General features: G+C 41.2%; 1 protein-coding gene across 1 annotated transcript in view; it reads right to left on the bottom strand.

Moving 5' to 3' along the window:
- nbas (NBAS subunit of NRZ tethering complex) overlaps positions 1-23277 on the bottom strand; it is a 176526-nt gene that overhangs the window by 2211 nt on the left and 151038 nt on the right. Inside the window, exons 51-52 of the mRNA XM_004541960.6 lie at positions 14564-14711; positions 11158-11292 (exon numbers count right to left, since the gene is read on the bottom strand). Coding sequence (XP_004542017.3) covers positions 11158-11292; positions 14564-14711 — 283 coding nt within the window. The remainder of the gene's footprint in view (positions 1-11157; positions 11293-14563; positions 14712-23277) is intronic.

Below are 23277 nucleotides of genomic sequence, written 5' to 3'. Positions count from 1 at the left end.
AATGCGTTTTAAACCCTGCCAGGTCATTATTGCCCTGTTGCCAAAGGATGAGAGAGAGTCGGGCATGTGACTAGTGTGACGTGCATGACTACTAATTTAATTTCTAGGCCTTCTATTGAGAGACAAGACCAGATGAATCATGACAAGCTGGGGAAAGGAAAGATGACAGACTGAGAAATTTTTGAACCTAGAACAGAGGTGGATGAGGAGGTCATCCGTGTATAATGAGAATCAAGGAGGAAAAACCTACAAGAGAGACAGCGGGGGTTAGGAGTGTGGAAAATGTATGATGAAGAGAGCTTGGGGGGGGGGGGGGGGGGCATAGAGGAGAATGGCTGACATGCACTGAGAGCGTCAGATACATACATTTTTAAATCCACCGACTGTTTTCAGGGGCTGAATGCACACCAGAACTGAGGAGAAGCACTTCAAAAACACCTTCACACTTCAGCTTTATTTTTCATTTTGCAACCTCAACAGAGACTCTGAACAAATGTTCTACATGGGATTTCTGGAGCTTTGTGGAAGATCAATGTCACGAATGATGACTTTTTTTTTTAAATTTACATGCAAAAGAGCAACTGATTCTTATTCTTCAGAAGTGTGAGTAGGAAAAAAAAGTGTCATTTATATAAATGTGTGCAATTTGGCACTGAAGAACAAGTGGTTATGGTAACACTACACTGAAGAAAGGATTTCTTGAGATGTGAAAACGCATAGACAGTGTGTCAATAAAGTCAGACAAGGCAAGAAACACAAGGTGAGATGATGAAACAGGCTGCAAACAAGACAAATGTTTAGCCAGATTGCAAAAATGCCTTTATTTGGAAGAAAAAGTTGCATGTTGGAGTATTTTCTTCCAAATAAGCTTGACTCAATTTTTTTTAAATCAGTTTTTCTACTGTTACTGTACTTCATCTATTCATGTGGGGAATACTTATTGAATCTTAGATTAACCTCCAAAGACCCAAACTCTTTCATGGCAAGCATTTTTAATTTCTCTTTGCTATTTTTTTTTTTGTTTGTTTCTGAGAAAAATGAGATCCACATACATACAGAAGTTCAAACTGAGCATCAGAATTAGGAAGAAAGGTGATTTTCTTGGTACACTTTGGGCCCTTGGTACCAAGTAAACACCATTTAAATGAGCACTGTTCAAATGCCACAGCCTTCCTGTCCAAGTGTTGTTGCTGACCATGTCCATCCCTTTAAGCTCAAATCATCTCAGCTGGTTTCTTTAACATGACCGTGAGTTCGCTGTGCTCAAAAGGCCTCCACAATCACCGTCAGATCTCTATCGAATAAGTTGGGATGTGGTGAAATGGGAGAGTGACATCATGGATGTGCATACAAACATCTGTGAGGAAAGTGTTCAGCACCTTGTTAAATCTATATCGTCAAGAATTAATGCAGTACTGAAGGAAAATGTGGTCCACCCCAGCACTAGCAAGGTTTATGTAATTAATCGTCCGGTGAGATGTATTTGATAAGGATTTTTATCTGATTATGATCATTACAATTAATCCTGAGCAGGTTATGCCAACCAGTATATTTTTGACCAATGAAAACCCAATCTATCAGCCTCATTGTGGTGGTATGAAAAAAAGTCAGGGGCTCATAAACCCGCGATAAGTCTGCAGGCGTCATCTTCTGCAGCTCTGTAGTGCCTTTTGATGTTCTAAGTGCGATTAACCTCAGATTTGATCTGATTGGACCTTAAAGCCTGTTAATCACTGAAATAACCTGCTGGAGCCTGGCTGTAATGAGAGCTCACGCCTATAGCAAATGCAATGATGATAACGTGTGGCTTCTAAAATAAGCTATACACCTTATCAGCTATGACTGATATGTAGCACACTATCAACTACTGGGGAGTGTGAAACAAAAGCGCCAGAGTTGCGGAAGCTCTAAATATCATACCTGCAGAGGAGACTAGATTAGCATTACAACACACAAATTAATTATCAGATGCAGTTGGTTGTGGCTGCATGAGATGTGTACGAATTTAGAGGACAATGATCTAGCCCCGCTCCTGTGCACGGTGACCAGTGTAGGGACAGAAATATGCAAATATTGTAAACACGCGCACAAACACTGAATCTAATAAATAAACACAAAAAAATCATGTTTTCCTCTGCATTTCCTGGTTATGGGAGTTGTGCAAGGAAAAAGAAAGCGAGTACATCAGTCGAGCACAGGCCTGGTGTCTGTCTCTCTCTCTCTCTCTCTCTCTCTCTCACACACACACACACTCACACACACACACACACACACACACACACACACACACACACACACACACACACACACCTCCCAGGCTATTACTGTTTGACAGTGTCAAGAGAGACAGCAGATTTGAGTCTTAGAGTCAGTTGGATTGTTGGATTGACAGTTGAGCTGGAAATAGATGTGAAGAAGCACCTGAGAGATGGAGGGATGGAGGGGAATCTTGATATCAAAGTGGAGCAGATAACGGCATATCCTTTTTTTTTTTACAGCACAAACATCTGTGTCACATTCAAGTGCTTATCCCTACTGTAAAAAAGCTGCAGATAATAAAAACCAATCAATACTTTAAATCTTTCTATCCTTCTTATACATTATACCGTATACACTGTGTTGTTTTACATATTCAAAGCATCTGGTCTCCATCCAATCATCTGTCCAAGAGTGAGGAACAGCACTGTTCGCTCAAACCTTTCCAAATATTTTTTTTTCCCACCAATGCAGCTGCATCTATTTTCCAACTGCATATAAAACTGTTTTTTTGCTTGTGTTGTGTTTAAACAGGAGGCAGTGATCCTTTCTCTCTAACCTGTGGTCTGCAAATGTTTGCATGAGAAGTGAGGCTGAGTAGAAGACCAGTGGTTAGCGAAGCTCGTGGGATTTCAGGATCTCATTCAGGGACACTTTGGCAGTGTGAATGCTTGCCACAACATCTGTTTAAACTCAGATCCTTCATGTGAAAGGCAATTACAACATCATCCTTTGACTCAGCTCCACAGCTAGCCATCTGCTGCAACTCTGACAAACCTGTATATGTGACTATATACTGCCTCTTTCCCTCTCCCTTTCCTCCCTCATCATCCTTTCTCCTCTCTCTCACCGAGTTCTTGAGTTCCCCCTGCAGTCTGTCCAGGTCTTGTCTTAATAAACAGATCAGTGTGAATAGGATCTGATTGTGCAGGGAATACATCCATCATGCCTTTCTTTCTGTATCACAGGTCAACAGCTCGGAGAACATGAAAACCTGTCCTGAGGTGGATCTATTTTTGTGCATAGGGGTGTAGCTGTGTTGCATCTATATCAGGTTAAAGGCCCGTCTTCGAGGGTTCAAACAACACCCAGTCTCTCTCTTCGGAGATGCGTAAACAAGAGGCATCTTCTGTCTCCTGTGAGTGTGCTCGCACCCGCAGCTGGTGTGCACTCTGAGTGAGTGAACAAACACTCAGCGTGACAAGAGAACTGACACATCGAGCTGCAGCCATCAGATGTCCAACCCCCCTCTTGCTCTTATTACCTTCTCATTTCTTGCTGTCTCGCGCCGTCAAAGACGAAAGGAAAAAAAAAGGTAGTCTTTTCCTGGCTTGTTCCGAGAGGCCACTGAACGTTACCTGATTAGTTTGGTCAGTGTTTTAAACTCTTGTTTGCCTTTCTTACCCTGCATGTCTCTCATTTCTTGTATACGTCCTTCTCAGCTCTTTCTCACTGAGCTAAACCCAGCTGAGAGCTTAATTGGAATTACTGAACACGTACAATGCCTAATACATAATGCATGGCCCCAGCCTTCTTTTATCATTTAAATCATAAAGCTTCTTTGGAATGCCAGACAACACACAACTATCTCCTTTCCTCTTCTTCTTCTCCAGGCTCTGTTTCCTATCCCTCCATCCAAGCTGTCCCCAGGCTTTAGCGGTGCACCAAACCGAGTGTGCGCACACACAAATGACACCAAACAGTTCTTGCTTGCAGCACAACATGATTGAAAGTGACAGAAGAAGAGGCTTTAAAGCCAAAAAAATAAAAATAAAAGTGGGCTCTGACGCATACGAGGAGACACACACACACACACACACACACACACACACACACACACACACACACACACACACACACACACAGTGAGGAAGTTCAGGGATCAACGCAGTGAGCTGCAAGCAAACAGAGCTAGATTAATAGGTTCAATGTGGTACAAAAAGCTGTAAACAAGCCCACTTAAACAAGCAATTAGACACATAATCACTCAATCAAACACAAGCACACATGCCCCTTTTGTCCTCACTACACTGGGCAGATGGACAAGGTGCATCCAACTCTTTCAACGGGATTTTGAGTTCTTTCTAACTGATTAAAAACATACACAAGGGAGCACAAGTTCGAATTAAAACTGTTAATAAATTCAAAAAAGAAAAGATAGAAAGATGAAGCACTACCACTAAAACTGGCCCATCATTGGGTGGTAAACACAAGTAAACCCACAAACCACTGTAGCAGTGCATTACACAGCATGTTTATCTAGCTAGCTATCTAGTTTAGGCTATGTCATCTTTTCTTTGATTCTGTGAATATTTTCACAGAATCATTTTGGCAAGACTGGATCAGCGTTTGGGGAGCCACTCCTGTGATTGGCTGTTTTTCTGTCAGGCTTTGGAAGGCACTCTGGCTACTGGAAAATTTCACATGGGAACCAAACGGGTCACTTGTGGCTAATGTGGCTACTCTAAAGTGGTTCAGTAGCCTCACAATGGCTACGATTTTCTAATCCAACTGAAAGCATGAGCAAAAATTCAGAAAACAGCCCCAAAGCTCAGAGACACCACTAAAGTGCTTGGTTTGTTCAACCAACAGCCTATTTATCCTAACTATCAGAATTATTATACATTTTCCTTTTGAGACTCAAACCAACAGAAACTACATGACTATGCAAAAGTCTTGAGTCTTTATATTTTGCATCCAATGAGACAGTTTTACTTGTAATTTTTTACAGTGGTAAAATAGGTCCCGAGAGATTCTGAAGGTCTTCCAAAGTTTTTCTTTGGACATTGGCTACTTTTTCACTACTATACCTGTACCTAGTACCTGACCATTCTCACAAGAATGTTTTTTGGTTTGTCAAGTCATCTAACTCACCTAAGAATCACTCAAACAAAGCAGGAATCTATGAAACAAGGGATGAACCAAAAGATGGCATTTAAAAATGACAATTTTTAAATGCCATCTTTTGGTACTGTTACGTGCAGCCTGTCGCAAAAACGTGATTTGTTAACATTTTGTTGAAAAATGACACAAATAACAGTTTGACAGGCATAAAGTGCAAATTTTGGTTTAAATTGTCATGAGTATGTACAGAAAAGATCAGGAAAGAGGTACAACAGTGAGTGTCTACAGCCATCTGTAAAACACAGTGGAGACTGTCATGGTTTGGGGAGCGTCTCAGCCAATAGCGTTGGGGATCTTTTCATAATGGAAGAAATTTGATCTACAATTGTCTTGATGCATTCTCAATCATCCAGGAAAGTAAATCTCCAAACGTTGATTCTGTTCATCTGGACGTAGCGTTTTGTGGGAGAAACGTTTCGTCACTCATCCAAGTGACTTCTTCAGTCTCAGCTGACTGCAGGTTTCCCCAGTCTTATAAACAGTATATTTGCATAATGCCTGAAACCAGCCCACTGAAGGAACGATGGGCTGGGAGGTCAGTTCCTTAAACATAATTATGCAAATTCTCATGACCATTGATCAACAACCACTGACCAAAACCCACTGATCAAAGGCCATGAGTACCATTCACAGAGAGTTGGGGAATGGCTGCAATCACAGCATTGTAAGATGGCGAAAGATGTACCCTACTGTTTGGAACACGTCGGTTTAACAACTTAATTTTCCAGCATAACAATGTTCCCAAGCATACTACCACTGCCGATACAAACTCTGTTTTTGCCTTATATACTATATTTCCATGTATGTTTGTATCCATTTCCCATTTCGTATCAAAATATAATAAAATGATGGGTGACTATTGCACAGTACTGTAGATCTACGCAGAAATACACAACTTTTTTTTCCATTTCAGAAAAATATCATAGCCATCAAAAGCAAATTTAGTTTTACATGGTTCTCTTTTTGAAACCAGTCATCTGCAGACAACAACTTTATCAATTCACTGAGCCACAGACAGCCGCGGTTCAAAACAACCTGCTATTGCCACTTCAGATGGAAAATGTTATGGTTTTTGGCTAAAGACCCGCAGTTTCGAGGCTATTGAATATGCCATTGTCGTCACTGTGACTCGAACATGTGCCACACAGAAAATGTAAGCCTTGTAGAATCATGGAAAAGCCTGGACAAAAAACATAAGCTGCTGAAAAGGCACAAGGACTGCTGCAGCACTGAGAGAAATCTGTATAAGTGTGTGTGTGTGTGTGTGTGTGTGTGTGTGTGTGTGTGTGTGTGTGTGTGTGTGTGTGTGTGTGTGTGTGTGTGTGTGTGTGTGTGTGTTTACAGACAGAATGGAGAACTCGCATTAGTCAGGCTGGTGTTAACTCCTGACTCCCTCCTCCCAACTCCATACATCTTCAAGAGGAGGAGAGAAATGGACAATATGGAAGAGAGTACAGCTGAAGACTTGTGTGTCGACACTTTGAACAGTGTGAAAGCAGAGAATTAAAAGCCTCCACTGTATTTTTCGGCATCAAGAATACATTCCCTTCTCCATAACCTGCTCTCTACTTCTTTGTCTCCTTTTCAAATAATCTGCACTACTCCCACTCCTTTCCTCCATTCTTTAGTTCTCCAACGCCCACTGTGGTCTCCTCCTGCAGAGCTCAGCATACCCATTTACTCACCTACCACACAGCAGCAACGCAAGACACAGGAAAAGTGAAGGAAAATCTGCACATATACATATATCTCACTGTGGATGAATCAGTTACTGTTTTGAATTCGCTTCCTAGGTCAAGTGATTTCCCTTAATTACATTTTCTTAATTAAACTCTAAATTAATTTCTTTTTCTTAATGATAACCTCAGGGACCTTCAGCTGTGGCAAAAAAAGTTTTGATGGTAAAACAATGTAAACAATGATTTATACTAGATACAAAGCTATTTGCCAGGAGAAAACTGTAGGCAGTGCTTTAAGATAAAGTCTGCCAATCACTCAGAGTGGCATATGCAAACAAATGTATAGTTCACTGTGACCAAAAAGCAACCTCGGGCTAGTTATTTAAACGAGAACTATAATAAAACTCACAGCAGCAGCACCTTGTCTAGTATGATGGAGTGAAACAAAGCGTGGCTAAACACAAAATCTCAATGAAATGCAAACCAAAAGTAACTGAACAGTAACTGCAGTCAATTAACAGGCTGTTGACTCAGTGAATTTTCTGATTGATCAAGCTGAGCCAAAATCAATTATTTCTGTTCCTCCTGAGATACTGATCTGCTAACAGCAGCTGCACAGTAACTCCTGATAAGTTCTGGCTATTTGTAGAGCTGCTAAAATAGAAACAGTATGTGTAAGCCATCACGTTTAGAAGTGGATCAACATGAACTTTACAAGGTGTGGTCAAAAATTTCCTTGAGTCCAAGAACCATCACCAGTTCAATTTTAACCAACGTCCCCTTCGAGTTCTTGTGCATGAACAGCTTCCTCTGTTGCTGCAGTGTTTTTGGATTGATCCCTGTGTGCATCTGCAATTTCCAGCTTCCTTGTGGACCTCAGGCTTGTGCAGAAGGCAAACATCACCTTATGAGCTGACCCAACTTTCATTTTGAGAATCATCATTGCCGACATGCAGACTTTACTTTTTTTCCCCCCCAAACTTTGCAGGTGTTGTAATTTCTCCCACAGGCTCAGAGTGTCGATGCAGAGTTGCTCTGCAATATCCTGAAGTGTAAAGGGAGGACGTCCGCTGGAGACGGCCAGTGCCAACATTCAATCTTGCACTTGCTAACAATCAAATTAAATGAAAAAGCTCACGCTGTGGTAACTAACCATGTGGACAGTTTACAATTTAACCCTGCTGTGCTTCAGCTCCAGTAATATATATTTTCCGGTCACTATGAATTATTCACAAACCTAATAAATGTTATTGGAACTTCTTGGCATTAAACAAGCAAGCATTTAAAAACTGTTAACAGCATGTTACAAGGATAATGTAGATTACAAAGATAATTCCTTCTGAAGGCCCAAGTTGCATTTTTACAAGTAACTTTTCAGATGTTTTAAAAAGATACACCAAAACCAAAATGTTGAATATTTTGCTGTATAGCTGGATATTTTAAACCCTTGGCAGATCAAAAGCAAATCTATCTGCATGGATAGAAACTATTTGCAGTACTTTATGTGAGATTTTTCTCCCCATTAAACTAAGGAAACACTTCATGCTCAGAAAGTTTTGAATTTGCAAATAATTTAAGCTTTACAGTGATTCACTTAGTTAAATCAGTAGTTTCTGAATGGATTGGTACTTATGTAGTGCTTTTCTACACAACTTGAGCACTAAAAGTGCCCTGTACTACATGTCTCATTTATACAAGCACGTTATTCTAAGCCTAAGTGCTTTTTAGCTCAAATCACACACACACACACACACACACACACACACACACACACACACACACACACACACACACAAATGCACAAGTTCAGCCTCCACTTCCTTAACCTCATGACAGCTAGCACTGACCAGTTGAGAATAAACATTTTTTCCTTACAACTGCTGGTCGTATCACGTCCAATATGGTGGGCAGCTCTCAGCGTGTGCACGATGTCACACGAGAGCTTAAGTTCGTTTATTCAATTACTGTAACCTAATGGAAATTATGAGTTTCGAGTTAAGATTTTAAATACAGTCAATGAGGAGCGCTGGTACTGAATCAGACTGAGTGTTTCATTATGCCCAAAGCCTAAACATACTAGACTTGCACACAACGTCCTTTTTGCAAAATTCTGTTTTTTGCAATAGCATTTGTGTGAACACAACCTTCAAAGCAAGTTTAAGTAATCAGAAGCAATGCACTTGAAAACATGTAGAAATCAAAACAAGTCCTACATACACACACACACAGAAATACTCACACATTTGAAGGGATGCACAAAGGCACTAGGCACATGCAGACAATGAGCAGCGAGCAGCGTGGAGCCAACACACTATCAGATGTATTAGATGTAAGATAATTTTTCTGTGTCTGTGATGATGTTATCTCTAGATGAACACTGTTCTGTGCCGCTCCGAACATGCCCCCGTTCATTCAGCTTTTACTTGGCAGACGTAAGATTATTTCTCAAAGCAGCGACACGCCACCAGTCTTCCTCCATTCATATATCCCTTCTCTAACTCTACCTGATTTATCTTTTCTGTCTTTCCCGCGTGCTATCTACTGTAGCCCGGGTCCCTTTTCAACGTTACAATTTATACATTTGCTGTCCTTGTAATTTCCATTCTCATCCCATTTCTCTGTCTCGACACCCGTTCCTGCTCCATTTGACTTTCTCTTCCCACATCTAAATCACAAATCCTTTCTCTCACCACTTCCAGCAACCCTAACTTTCCTCAGTTCCGCTGTCTTATTCACTGAGGTTTAAGAGCAGGTGTTCCAATATAGCAGCTTGATCGTTTGATTTAATGGAGGCTCTGTCAGTTAATAGTGTGGCTTTCTCTTATCTGATCCAGGAACAAAGAGAAGGTCTGCTGGGTCTGAGAAGCCCACTTTGTGACAATTGCTTATCTGATTGAAGAAACAGTGGAGAGCGACCTGCGCAGTCTTGAACGATTATGCTCTTATCTGACGGTGGCCTCCCAAAACTAGAGGACAAGTTGGCAAGTAGAGAAATTGGGTTTGTAAGGATGTTGAAATTATTTAGCAGAACTTAATTTAAACTGTGGGAAAGAGAATTTTCAGACAACAGACCAGACCTTTTTCCATTATCTTCTTTTCAGCATGCAGTGTCTCTGGATTCTCAGTCAGTCACACTTTTTTGGTCAAAAGGCAAACCTTAAGGCTCCAAAAACACAATGGGTAACACTAGTTTTTTTTCTAAAGCGCAAGCCATAAAGGTTAATAAACAAATAATTCATATTACGCATTAACCTAATTTGATATTTAGATGCCTTTTTTAAGCCATTTATTAGGCAGACAGGGCTAAGACAGTTTGAGCTCTTCACCATTACTACACACTGAAAACTTTTGGGTTTTAACCTTTTAAAACCTAAACCATGAAATAACTGCCAGAAATCTTTAATTTTTTGATATTGGAGTGTTTGTTGAATGTAGAGGAATTTCTTTCATTTATGTATTATTCATATTATTTTATTGTATAATGCTTTGGTGCCACTGGGTTTAAGCATGTCTCAATGTCACACACCTTATTCATGCCATTGAACAGCCGGGTGATTGTATTTCAGGAAGTTTGGGGGAAGCATTCACACACAAAGAACCCAGGGTGGGGGGAAGTGCCTTTTGTCTCTTCAACCAATGTAAGACATTGCAAGGGAGTATGAACTTTCTTTGGGGGAAGACCAAAGGTGTGAAAACAGCTGTGTACAGCCTTTTGTTCCTGTAGGAAGTATTTAAACCCAGGGCCATGCCAGGAGAGACTGATCGACTGCCCCAGCGATGGCTTCTCTCACCAAGCTTGGGTTTTTGTTCTTGTTTTGATTAAAAGATGTTAGCGATCGCTCACCGTTTGTCTGCAGGCTTTATTGAATGGAAACTTCCACAACATTGAACCTTTAGACAAAATATATATGAAAATATATCAAACTTTACTCTGCATATGTGAGTTTTAATTTGTATCACATTCGCTACATTAGCCATATTTTTGCAATTTAGTCATTGAAAATGTGTCATGCAAATTATATCATTTTTTGAGGGTAAAAAAAAGTCACACTGATTATGTAGAAGTCTCAAAACCACATGCATCAATTATGATATGCTTGGCTTTAAAGGGTTAACAGTTGATTAAAAAGAAGAAAAGAAATCTGGAACACCTCCTTGAGCTCCAGGAAGCCGTGAAGCACTTTTTCTTTTTACATTTTACAATTTTAAAGGATAAGTGACAACAAAAATGTCACCAGCCAATCTGCAGTTCATAAAGCAAACTCCTTTGTGTCTCCATTTGAACACAAACTCTCCAGACTATTACAATGACACTTACTGTGCTCATGCCGTTGATCTGATCAAGAGTCAGCTGAAGCAGTTGCTCGTCACCGCTTTCAGACATCAGTTTCAGTGCCGGCTGCAGGAGGCTTGGCTGATTTTGGAGCAGCAGGGTAGCTATGTGTCTAATACACTGAAAAAAAGAGAGAGAGAGACAGATTTGGGAGGGGGTAAGATGAATTGATAAATGTGCAAATGAATGGATGAAAGGCAGAGGGTGAACGACAAAAGCGAAGGCAGAGATGAGAATAGCACAAGGCAATCAGGGGACAGAGTCAAAATGAGGAAGGGAGAAGAAAAGAGGGAAGCAGAAACAGAGAGAACAGTGAAGGTTAATCGATGTGCATATAATGTAGAGGCACCTAATACTTTTAAAAAGGTTTACACACAAACACATGCACACGCCAGACACACAGTCCCATCCAGTAATGTACGGATATCACAATGCAATCTGACTCCCCCATGCTCTGCCGGTTTCATTCCAGCAGATTCAAATTAAAGCTGCTCAGAACAGAGTAAAAGGCCTCCCCCACCTCCCACCCCCCCATCCCACACTAATATTAGACAGGCTGGCAGACACTAGCCTATTCACACTGAATAGCATTAGTGCTAAACTAATATCACAGTCAGCTGGCCCTAGACATACAGAATGGCATTTGGCTTAGCAGTTGCATGGTGCTCAGCAGGGCATGAATAGCATTAGGAGCTGTTAGATATCAATGGGAGGCTAGTGCATATAGTACACTGCAGAGAGCACTGAGCTGATGCTAACACATTGCTGTGGGTTACATGCTTAATACCTTTAGCCTCCTGTATTTAGATATTGGTTAAAATGATGGCACTGCAGCGTGTTTCTACTGAGCGTGAACAAGCTAAATATAATAATGGTGACAAAAGATGAACTGATGTTTAGGAGCCATACTAATTTTAAAATAGTAAGTGATGAAAACAAAGATCAGAGTCCCATGTTAGTGCTTATCTTCTATCACTGGAATACTTTTACATATAAATTAAACACAACAGCACATGAAGTAATGTAGGAGCATAAAGTGGAATACAAATGCCCATACAACCCAGAGCACTATGAATTGTAAATAAACAACAACAAAACAGCTTCATGAAATAATTGGCAAACACTTAAAACCCAAAACGTAAAAATATAACAAAGACGACACGTCAAATGTTAAAAACCTGAACACACAACTAAAAAAAAAAAATTGATTCATGTTGAATTTGATGCCAGAAATATGTTTTAAAAAAACTATGGATAACAGTCAATTGGAAAACTTGTGTACTGCTTAAGTAAATAATTAGATAACTCCATTTTGAAAAGACAGGGCAGAGGTGCTCACGACTAATTAGGTTAATTAGAAACAAGTAAGTGACGCGACTGAGTATAAAAAACATCCCACACACATTCAAATCTTTGAGATTTAAAGATGTGGAGGAGTTACCTACTCTGTGAAAGAAAAAAAATACAAATAATTTAAAAATAATTAGAATAATAATTCTTGAAAATAGCTTGATAGTGCTATTACTGAAGGTGCTGTACACATTGTGATTAAAAGATTCAGAGAATCCAGAGAAATCTCTGTACCCAAAGGCTGAAAACCAATTATGAAACCGATATTTTGGGCCCCTCGGGCAGCACTGCACTAAAAACAGATTCTGTAATGGAAATCACTGCTTGGGGTCACAAACTCTTTTTAAAACCAGTGAACACAGTTTATCAGTTTACCACAAGTGCAAAAATAAACCTGCATCCTCTGGACTGAAACAGAGAACGGCTGGTTTTGTATCTGGCAGTTCAAAAGATGGTAATGGGGTTCATTAGTGCTTATGGTATGGCTAACTTTAATATCTGTGAAGGCACCATTAAAGTCTCATCCTACTGACCCTCTGGGTCCATGCGTGCCCCAGAGGGATAGTTTTTGTTAAACCTTATAGGTGGGTCCAAGTTTTTGACTTTTGCCACTCAATTTGTTCCTAATGACGCCACACCATTGTTTTCCATTTGTCCTTTGATAAGTGCTTTTTAAAAATGTTAAGGAGTGAGAGTGGGATTGACAGACAGATTGGTCTCGGCAGTGATAAGGACACTGTTGTGGTGAAGAGGGAGCAGAGCGTGAAAGCGAAGCCGTCGATTTACTGGTCGATCTACGCTCCTACCCTCACCCTACGGTTTGTCGGGAGCTCTGTGTATTGACTAAAAGAATAAAATGACAGATACAAGTGGCAGAAATGAGTTTACTGTGAAGCGTGTTCGTGCTCAGCCCTGGAGACAGGGCAAGGAGCATTGGAGGAGCTACTCCTACACATCAAAAGGAGTCAGCTGAGGTGGTTTGGGTATCTGACCAAGATGCCTCCTGGGCGCCTCCCAGGTGAGATCTTTTGAACATGTATAGAAAACTGCGGGGTAAACTCGGGACACGCTGCCTGGATCTGTGTTTACTTCAGTTATTTTCTGTGGGGTTCAAAATTACCCTGATTGGTTTCATCATATTTGAGTATGGGTTTTCTGGTTTTCTTTGTTTCTTTTTATTTATTACTACCATATATTACTTGGATATTACATGGTTATTACTTTGGTAATTGTATAATAATAACTTACCATGCTACAAGCTTGTTTCCCACTTATTACACTACTATTACCCCTTTATTATTGAGCTTTAATAGAAAGTGCTACCAATAATAATTACATAATTGATATTGCTTTGCAATTATATTTGCTTCTTGCAGTAAATTATTCTTAAGGTTACAGCAATTAGTCTGTGTATGTGAAATACGTCAGTAGGAGGGTTGATGTTGCTGTACCGTCTACATATACTGCCTTTCAGATGTTCTTGCTTGTTTCAGCAAGACACTCCCATACATACTTCTGCAGCTGTGAATTCAAAAAGCCGCAAGTGCTGAAATGGCCTGTCTGCAATCCAGGTCTTTCAAGCACTGACAACATTTGGCACACTTTGAAGCTGAATAAAAATAATATGACAAAAGAAGCCTGATCTGTTAAGAAGAGAACTCCCACAGCAAGCAAGAATGGGAGGAAAAAAGTTCACTTTCAACACTACAATAGTATCCTCAGTTTCCAAATGCTTTTTATGTGTTATTAAAAGAAAAGATGATGCAACGCAGTGGTAAACATGCCCTTGTTTAACTGGAGCGAAAGGTGTTGCTGGCATTAAATAAAAAATGAATTTTCTTTTGCTGTTATTTTCATTTTATGCAGAGGTACAGGTGAGTAAGAGGACTCTTATGCAGTACTTTGGTGAATGTATTTCCATATCAATTTAATTTTCCTGAAATAAATAAAGATTTACTGCTTTAACACACTTTCAAGTTTACTGCAACAAAGAAAAGGCTAGACGTTCACAAACAAAAAATACAGAGTATTATCTGATTACCTGCACAGGGAGCTTGTGTTTGCTGTTATAGAGAGATCTCACCATGGTGACAACCTGCTGACCCAGGTCTGTTTTGACCTCTGATCCCTTGCAGCGGGTCAGTAAGGCTGAGGTTAGCACCACCCAGGGGTTATGCTCTGACTCTGCCCTGCAGACAAGAGAGAAACAAAGACTTACAAATGTGTGTCTGTGTGTAGAGTTGTGTTGAGCTTCTTTGTCCTCTCTGATTGACATAAAGAGGAAATGCACTGGTAAACAGTACACAGGGAAAACAGCTGCCTTTGATGGTGTCTTTATGTCAAGAAAAGTTGGAAAAGAACAAAAGTGCAACATGTAAAATTACTCTAATGCTTTTCATCCATTCCTATGTACATACCCCCATGTGACCAAATGGTAATACTGTGAGACAGCAACTGGCAGATGATCACTGCGTATACACCAAAGTGTACAAAAATGCGCAAAAATAACAGCATCAACTTCCATTCAAATCTCAGGCTGTTAAGAAAGCAGAGAAGGTGATCAAGAAGCCTAAAGTTAAACAAATTCATTCCAACACTAACATCTAAGTACATATTCTCGTGCAATTAATATTAAACACCTGCACGCTATATTTTCCCTCACCTCTGTGTTAATGCCAGTGACAGGCATCACACTATTTACACAATCTTTCATTAGCTCTTAAGACCTTTGCTAGCACCTCTAGAGCACATGCGCGCCCTCAGCCAAAGCCGGCAAACACCGGTGTAACCTTCATGGATCTTTATCAATACACGGGGGCATGGAAGACGAAAATCAAAAACCATGGAACAACTCATTATCGGTTTAAATATGCCACGACTGATGCATTGACCCTGTTGAAGTAATTAATTTTATTACTATTACCCTTAGCATGGCACAGAGTCATATTAGTGCCTCTGTAACTGCCAACAGTTATTAATTTTAGTGGCTGCGGAGGTTGTAGTCTAATGCAAAACCAAAGCCTCATTATATCTGCATCAGGCTACACGAGGGGAATCAAAGCACATTTCTGAGTCCTGGTGAGGTTGCAAATATTAATACAATGTATGGAGAAAAATAAATAAATTCTGAACTTGTTAGAAAAGTAGAGGCACTTCGAGTGCTTCGAAAATACATGTTGACACGCCAGTGCTGCTGGAAGTTGTGTATGTGATTAAAATGACAAGCAGTGCATTAAATATTGAGGGGAGAGCAAAGGAAGAGGAGATCATGAGGAATCTGATATGAATATGCGCTTTGTATCAAATGATAATGTTTTGCATTCGGACCGATCTTTGGTCGTATGATGGGAAGCAGAAACTCTAGAGTCAGATTAGGAGGTTAAGCATTTTCTTAAGTAGGCTTGTGAGTGTGTGAGCATCTCTGCAAAAGAACCGAGTGTCAGCGAACGATGGAAAGGCCCGTCAAAATAAAGAGACAGAGCGCGATAAAGAGACAGCAGGGAGAACAGCAGGGCTCCTGTGTCTGTCTGTTAGCTGAAGAGGCAGCTCTCCATCCCACTTCCGGGGTGTCTTGTCCAGACGAGCTGCTTCACCTTTGGATGATACGGCCATGGGAACAAACAGAATCCGCTTGTGCTGCTGGCACGCTACTGCTTCCTGTGCTTTTCCAGGGGACAGGAAGGTACTGCTGCATGCGACTTTTTGAGCGTCTGTGTGCTCGCCAAATCTGTCAAAGGGTGCAGTGTGAGTCACAGCCAGCCTCCATTCGTGCTTTGAATCATGACTCAGTTTATGCGGACAGACTAAAGGAGAAGCTTTTCAGATGCAACACTCAGTATGGCTCCCAAAACAGCCTCTTATGGTCTCACTGAAGCAAATCCTCATACTGGCACGCACACGCACACGCACACACACACACACACACACACACACACACACACACACACACACACACAATGGCACACTTCCATCCTGACCAGGATTAAGTGCTGAGTCAGACAAGTAGTTAAGGTTAACCATGTGTTCTGCACAGAGATAAAGTCCTCATGCAGTCAGCATCTAAAATGAGGCGTTTGAAGGTTAAGCTATTCTGAGTTTTGTGTTCCAAATTATGAGCTCCACGTGTAGCCATCACTGCACCAAAAAGAAAGAAAGAACAAAATATGCAGAGCAGATGTGGCTCTGAGCAGAATTTCGGGCTTGGAGTAAGTACATTACAGCGCAGTTGCTGTTTATTCATGTTGTAGCAAATTAACAAAGTATGGATGCCAAAACAAATGAGAAAAAACAAAAAGACATATGTACAGGCTGATTTTACGCTCACATTTGAATGTACAAGACAGATGCAACAAGACAACAGATAAAACAGTCTGTGGTTAAAACAAATGATTATAGCTGACTGTCCCAGAGGTCCGACTGTAGCTATCAGGCTCACAAAAGCAGTGGAGTTTCATTGGAAATTGGGGTGACCTTGAAGCAGCAGAGTTGAACAAACCCCTAATCTCTTCTAGTGCTTCTCTACTGAATATGTATGTGTGTGTGTGTGTGTGTGTGTGTGTGTGTGTGTGTGTGTGTGTGTGTGTGTGTGTGTGTGTGTGTGTGTGTTGGCTTTTTACATCAGTCTCAACACATCTAATGACATCCCTGGTGTCCATTATGAATGGACTGTTGAATAATGTTTTTCATTTTGTCCATTAAACTGCCAATAGCTAAAAAAAAATATGTTCTTCTGGTGGAAACTGTTTTCATCTCCCACTTACAGTATTTGTTTCCCCATTCACAACCAACTTTAACCTCTTTTGTACTTTATGGACACCATGAGCTTGAAGATGACTCAAACTGACAGACAAAAGAGTCCAGATGAAAAATAAAATAAAAATCTATTCTTCACCAGTTTGTATCTACAGTAATTGCCTATTTCCACAGTCAGATCTTTCCAAGAGACTCAGAAGCTTTACCTGCTTTTCAGCAGATGAAACTACTGTGGAGTCAAAGTTTGCTGTACTGGAAGACAGCTGCTGATCAAACACTGTACAGCTCCATTTATATAAAACCGAAGTCAACAGGCGCACTACGAGAATGAGAGGTGGATAATGCTTACTGCCTTCTTTAGAAAAAGAGATATTTAAAAAGGAACGCACGTGTTAACACGCTGTTAACCTGCCGCTTGTTTTTAACGCGACTGAGCATAAACAGATAATCATCAAACATCTGAATTAATTCACTGGATCCATTCAATCTTGAACAACAATGGGCTTACGTGCCTAATTTCCACAGTCCTCCAGCTGTGGTGGAAATGAAAGCTTTTACTCTTATTTCGCTGAAACATTTGTCATAACTGGGGTTATGACACTTCCCAAGTTTAAACTGAAGACTGACCATATCGTAGCGTGCGTGATACCGGTATAAATTTTTTGTGTAATTAAATTGTTTCATATTAAAATATTAATGATATAGCTTCGCCGTGCGAGCACAACAACAAGACAAGCATGTTTAAGAGTGAGAGCCGTGTCAGCCTCCAATGATGATTTAGTAAAAAGGGAGCTACTTCAACAACCTCTAAAGTAGAATGCTTAGGCAACACTTGTACAATATGCAAGAAAACTGCTCGCTTTACAGGTAAAAACATCAAGTTCGTTTTACTAGTTGAGGCAAAAACAAACTGTTGGGTACAACCAGGTTATGAAGGCACGTGAAGCATTAATACAAGCAGCCCAGAAGTCAAAAATGGACCAAGCTGAGTATCGCTGGAGCACGTGTTAGCTGCATTTTATATGATAGAAGGAGCAAATGCTGAATGGAAATGACTGATGTCGTTACATGGAGAAAATGAGGGCTATAAACTGTCATGGCTGACGAGGCAAGCTGTGTGGAGGTGAGGTAAGGACCCAAATGCAGGCCGAGGTTGTGATGAGAGCGAGCTGAGTGGAGAACACAACAGGAGCGGAGATGACATATGCAGAAACTAAGGAAACTCTAAACTGGGAAAACTAATGAAACTGAACTGAAACCTGAATGCACAGAAGGAGAAACTCACAGAGGTTACACAGGGAGACAACACAGAGAGACTTGGGGGAGACAACACAGACGAAGCAGCAGCAAGCAGAAGAAAACACAGGGCTTATATACACAGTGGAGTAATCAGGGAATAGGAGACAGGAGGGAAACACAGCTGGGAGAAATCAGGGCTAACGAGACTAGGGAAGCAAAGCCAGACACATTCACATAAGACAAGGACCTTCAAAGTAAAACAGGAAATATAACAGGTATGCACAGACACGAGCTTAACACTAAGACATCAGACATGGCAACAGGGAGGAAACACGGAGACGTGGGACCAGGGCAGGCACAGTCACACAGAACAGAAGGAGCTCAAAATACAAAAACTGAGAAAAAGAATTACTAGAACAGAACCAAAAATATTAACAGTGACAACCCTAAATACCAAATAATCAAGAAATGAAATGAAACAGCTACAAAACACTGGGTCACTCACCCAGGACCATGACATAAACAACCTGTATAAAAGCTCTATCCAAGATAAAGCATCCTGGTTACTTTACTTATTTTTACTTTTAAACTAAAGTATTAAGCATGCTACTTATGCGCTTACATTTGTCACTGTATATAAGGCTGTGTCACTAATGTGATACTATAATCCTGCTGCTACTCTTACTGGCACCTTGAGTCAATAGATTTAATTCAATTCAATTCAATTTTATTTATATAGCGCCAAATCACAACATAAGTCGTCTCAAGGCGCTTCATAGATACAGAGAAAAACCCAACAATCATATGACCCCCTATGAGCAAGCACTTTGGCAACAGTGGGAAGGAAAAACTCCCTTTTAACAGGAAGAAACCTCCGGCAGAACCAGGCTCAGGGAGGGGCGGCCATCTGCTGCGACCGGTTGGGGTGAGAGAAGGAAGACAGGATAAAAGACATGCTGTGGAAGAGAGACAGAGGTTAATAACAGATATGATTCAATGCAGAGAGGTCTATTAACTCATAGTGAGTGAGAAAGGTGACTGGAAAGGAAAAACTCAATGCATCATAGGAATCCCCCGGCAGCCTATGTCTATTGCAGCATAACTAAGGGAGGTCCAGCCCTAACTATATGCTTTAGCAAAAAGGAAAGTTTTAACCCTAATCTTGAAAGTAGAGATAGTGTCTGTCTCCTGAATCCAAACTGGAAGCTGGTTCCACAGAAGAGGGGCCTGAAAACTGAAGGCTCTCCCTCCCATTCTACTTTTAAATACTCTAGGAACAACAAGTGGGCCTGCAGAGCGAGAGCGAAGTGCTCTAATAGGGTGATATGGTACTACAAGGTCATTAAGATAAGATGGGGCCTGATTATTTAAGAACTTGTATGTGAGAAGTAATAAATGCATGAACTAGTTTTTCACTTTTAGTTAACTGTGAAGGCGCAGTTGGACTGATCCTACACACACTTATAAAATATACACACATTTATAAATAAAGTTTCAAGTTATCACGAGTGTATTACAACTACTGCAAAAGAACCTTGCTTTGATTGAGCTGGAAGGATAAAATCCAAGGAACATTAACCAGTTTGTCTCTGTGGTCCTCAGAGAACGGCTCGCTTTTAATTGAGAACAATAGAGCAGGGGAAGAGCAATCACATCATTAGGGTTTATTGATAATATAGCCAACCCTTACTGTGGCTCATAAGACATCAGCTGGTGCAAGAAGGACAGAGCCCGAGGCTCTGTGATTTCCGAGTCTAAAAGTCTATGTACACAGCATCTAGGAGATAAAAGGCACCGCCAGCTCTTAGTAAAATGCAAAGGCAGTCCATAGAAGTTGCCCATTAAAATGTCCGTGTCCTCATGCGTTCCCATTTCCCAAAGCAACAAATCTAATAAAGAAACTACATTTTAAAAAGTGTCTATGGGTGTTTGTGAAGCAACAAAACACACAGAATCACTCACTTTAAGTGGCTGCTTTGACCCAAAGCAGAGAAACAGCACTTATATTTTTAACTTTAAATTCACTGAAGATGCTGAGAGGGCACCAGCAGAGAGAGGCGACAAAAATGAGAGAAAATTAATTGACACCATATGAGCCGCGACACTAAGGCTACGTTCACACTGCAGGCGAAAGCGCATCAAATCCGATTTTTTTGACCCTATGCGACCCATATCCGATCATGCTATGACAGTGTGAACGGCGCAAATCCGATATTTTCAAATCCGATCTGGGTCACTTTCGTATGTGGTACTGAATCCGATACATATCCGATGTTTTAGAAAGCGACTGCTGTTTGAACGGTCAAGTCGCATTAAATCCGCCTTTTACGTCACCGACACAAGACTGAAGCCAATTATCGGCGCCAGAGAAGCGCCCGAGAAGACATCGCGAACGCTTCCTGGCCATCCAGTGTAGATGTTAGTGAAACTGTTGGGAAGACAATGTGAACATTTTATTTGTACTGTATAATCTGCAGATTCTGACAGAAATCTGCAGCTATCATTTGAAGCACCGCTCCTCTCTTAAACAGCAATAAGGATCATTATTAGGTTATTTACATTATTATGTAAATAACAAAATAACTTAAAGCAAAAATTGGGAAACGAAGTCCGAAGTCTGCATATTAAGGGCCATCAGTCAAACAATACTGTTGCTCTGGGTCTAAACAGAGCTCGTTGTGTGTGACAGCTTCTTTTGCGCATGCGGGCCGCTTTGAGCGTTCACACCAGAGCGCGTTTGCTGTCGCATTTTATTTGTAGTGTGAACGAGCAGACAAAAAAATCGGAATTGAGCATTAAGACCTGCAGTGTGAACGTAGCCTATTAGTATTCTCCACACAGTCAGCATCAATGGGATATTTTAATTACTACCTCCAAACCACAGACAATGAAATATTTACATGTTTGAGTTTAAATTCAGTACATATGAACGTGTGAATAATAAGGCTAACAACATGGCATTGTGAGAAATCCCATACCACGCATCATGTATGGAATATGAATACTATTGTCAACACATTATAACTCCACTAATTAGTCCATTCACGTGCCTTCCTAAGAGTCATATTGCCTTCTGGAGACATGTTACCATGGTAACTCAACCTTATTTAATATGTAGCAAGTAATGATGAACAAATTGAAAAGACGTATGTATTGCCATGAAGCACCATATATTTAAACACTTAAAAGGAAGAGTTACTCCACCCAGCACCATTATATGCTACACTAATACACTGCATTATTGGATATTTATGTTTTATATTTATAAAATATTTTCCTAGAAATTGCCTCTTTGGTATTTCTGGGCACATAGTGATATTTCAGATATAATTACAAACAGGGGGAAATAAACTTTCACACAGTACTGTGCAAAAGTCTCGACCCACTCACTTCTTGCTTCTTTATATTTTACTAGAAAATTGAGAATTAGGTGCAGTTATGTGCTCACACATAAAAGACAATTTCAGTTGATAATTTTGGATTGTCTGTTCATCCCTTGAATGATCAGCAGGTTAAATGGCTTAACTATATAAAAACACCCAGCACGCCCCTGCGGGCGGTTTATCCTTCAAGCTCGGGTCCTCTACCAGAGGCCTGGGAGCTTGAGGGTCCTGCGCAGTATCTTAGCTGTTCCCAGGACTGCGCTCTTCTGGACAGAGATCTCCGATGTTGTTCCCGGGATCTGCTGGAGCCACTCGCCTAGCTTGGGAGTCACCGCACCTAGTGCTCCGATTACCACGGGGACCACCGTTACCTTCACCCTCCACATCCTCTCGAGCTCTTCTCTGAGCCCTTGGTATTTCTCCAGCTTCTCGTGTTCCTTCTTCCTGATATTGCTGTCATTCGGAACCGCTACATCGATCACTACGGCCGTCTTCTTCTGTTTGTCTACCACCACTATGTCCGGTTGGTTAGCCACCACCATTTTGTCCGTCTGTATCTGGAAGTCCCACAGGATCTTAGCTCGGTCATTCTCCACCACCCTTGGGGGCATCTCCCATTTTGACCTCGGGACTTCCAGGTTATACTCGGCACAGATGTTCCTGTACACTATGCCGGCCACTTGGTTATGGCGTTCCATGTATGCCTTGACTGCTAGCATCTTGCACCCTGCTGTTATGTGCTGGATTGTCTCTGGGGCATCTTTACACAGCCTGCACCTGGGGTCTTGCCTGGTGTGATAGACCCCAGCCTCTATGGATCTTGTGCTCAGAGCTTGTTCTTGTGCTGCCATGATTAGTGCCTCTGTGCTGTCTTTCAGTCCAGCTTTGTCCAGCCACTGGTAGGATTTCTGGATATCAGCCACCTCCTCTATCTGCCGGTGGTACATACCGTGCAGGGGCCTGTCCTTCCATGATGGTTCCTCGTCTCCCTCCTCTTTCTTGGGTTTCTGCTGCCTGAGGTATTCACTGAGCACTCGGTCAGTTGGGGCCATCTTCCCAATGTATTCTTGGATGTTCGTTGTCTCATCCTGGACTGTGGTGCTGACACTCACCAATCCCCGGCCCCCTTCCTTCCGCTTAGCGTACAGCCTCAGGGTGCTGGACTTGGGGTGAAACCCTCCATGCATGGTAAGGAGCTTTCTTGTCTTTATGTCAGTGGCTTCTATCTCCTCCTTTGGCCAGCCTATTACCCCAGCAGGGTACCTGATCACGGGCAGGGCGTACGTGTTGATGGCCCGGATCTTGTTCTTACCATTCAGCTGACTCCTCAGGACTTGCCTGACCCTCTGCAGGTACTTGGTGGTTGCAGCTTTTCTAGCGG

The sequence above is a fragment of the Maylandia zebra genome, linkage group LG15 (genome assembly GCF_041146795.1).
Source record: "Maylandia zebra isolate NMK-2024a linkage group LG15, Mzebra_GT3a, whole genome shotgun sequence".
Taxonomy (NCBI): domain Eukaryota; kingdom Metazoa; phylum Chordata; class Actinopteri; order Cichliformes; family Cichlidae; genus Maylandia; species Maylandia zebra.
The sequence above is the reverse complement of the archived record's forward strand: the minus strand, read 5'-3'. Positions and strand labels throughout refer to the sequence as shown.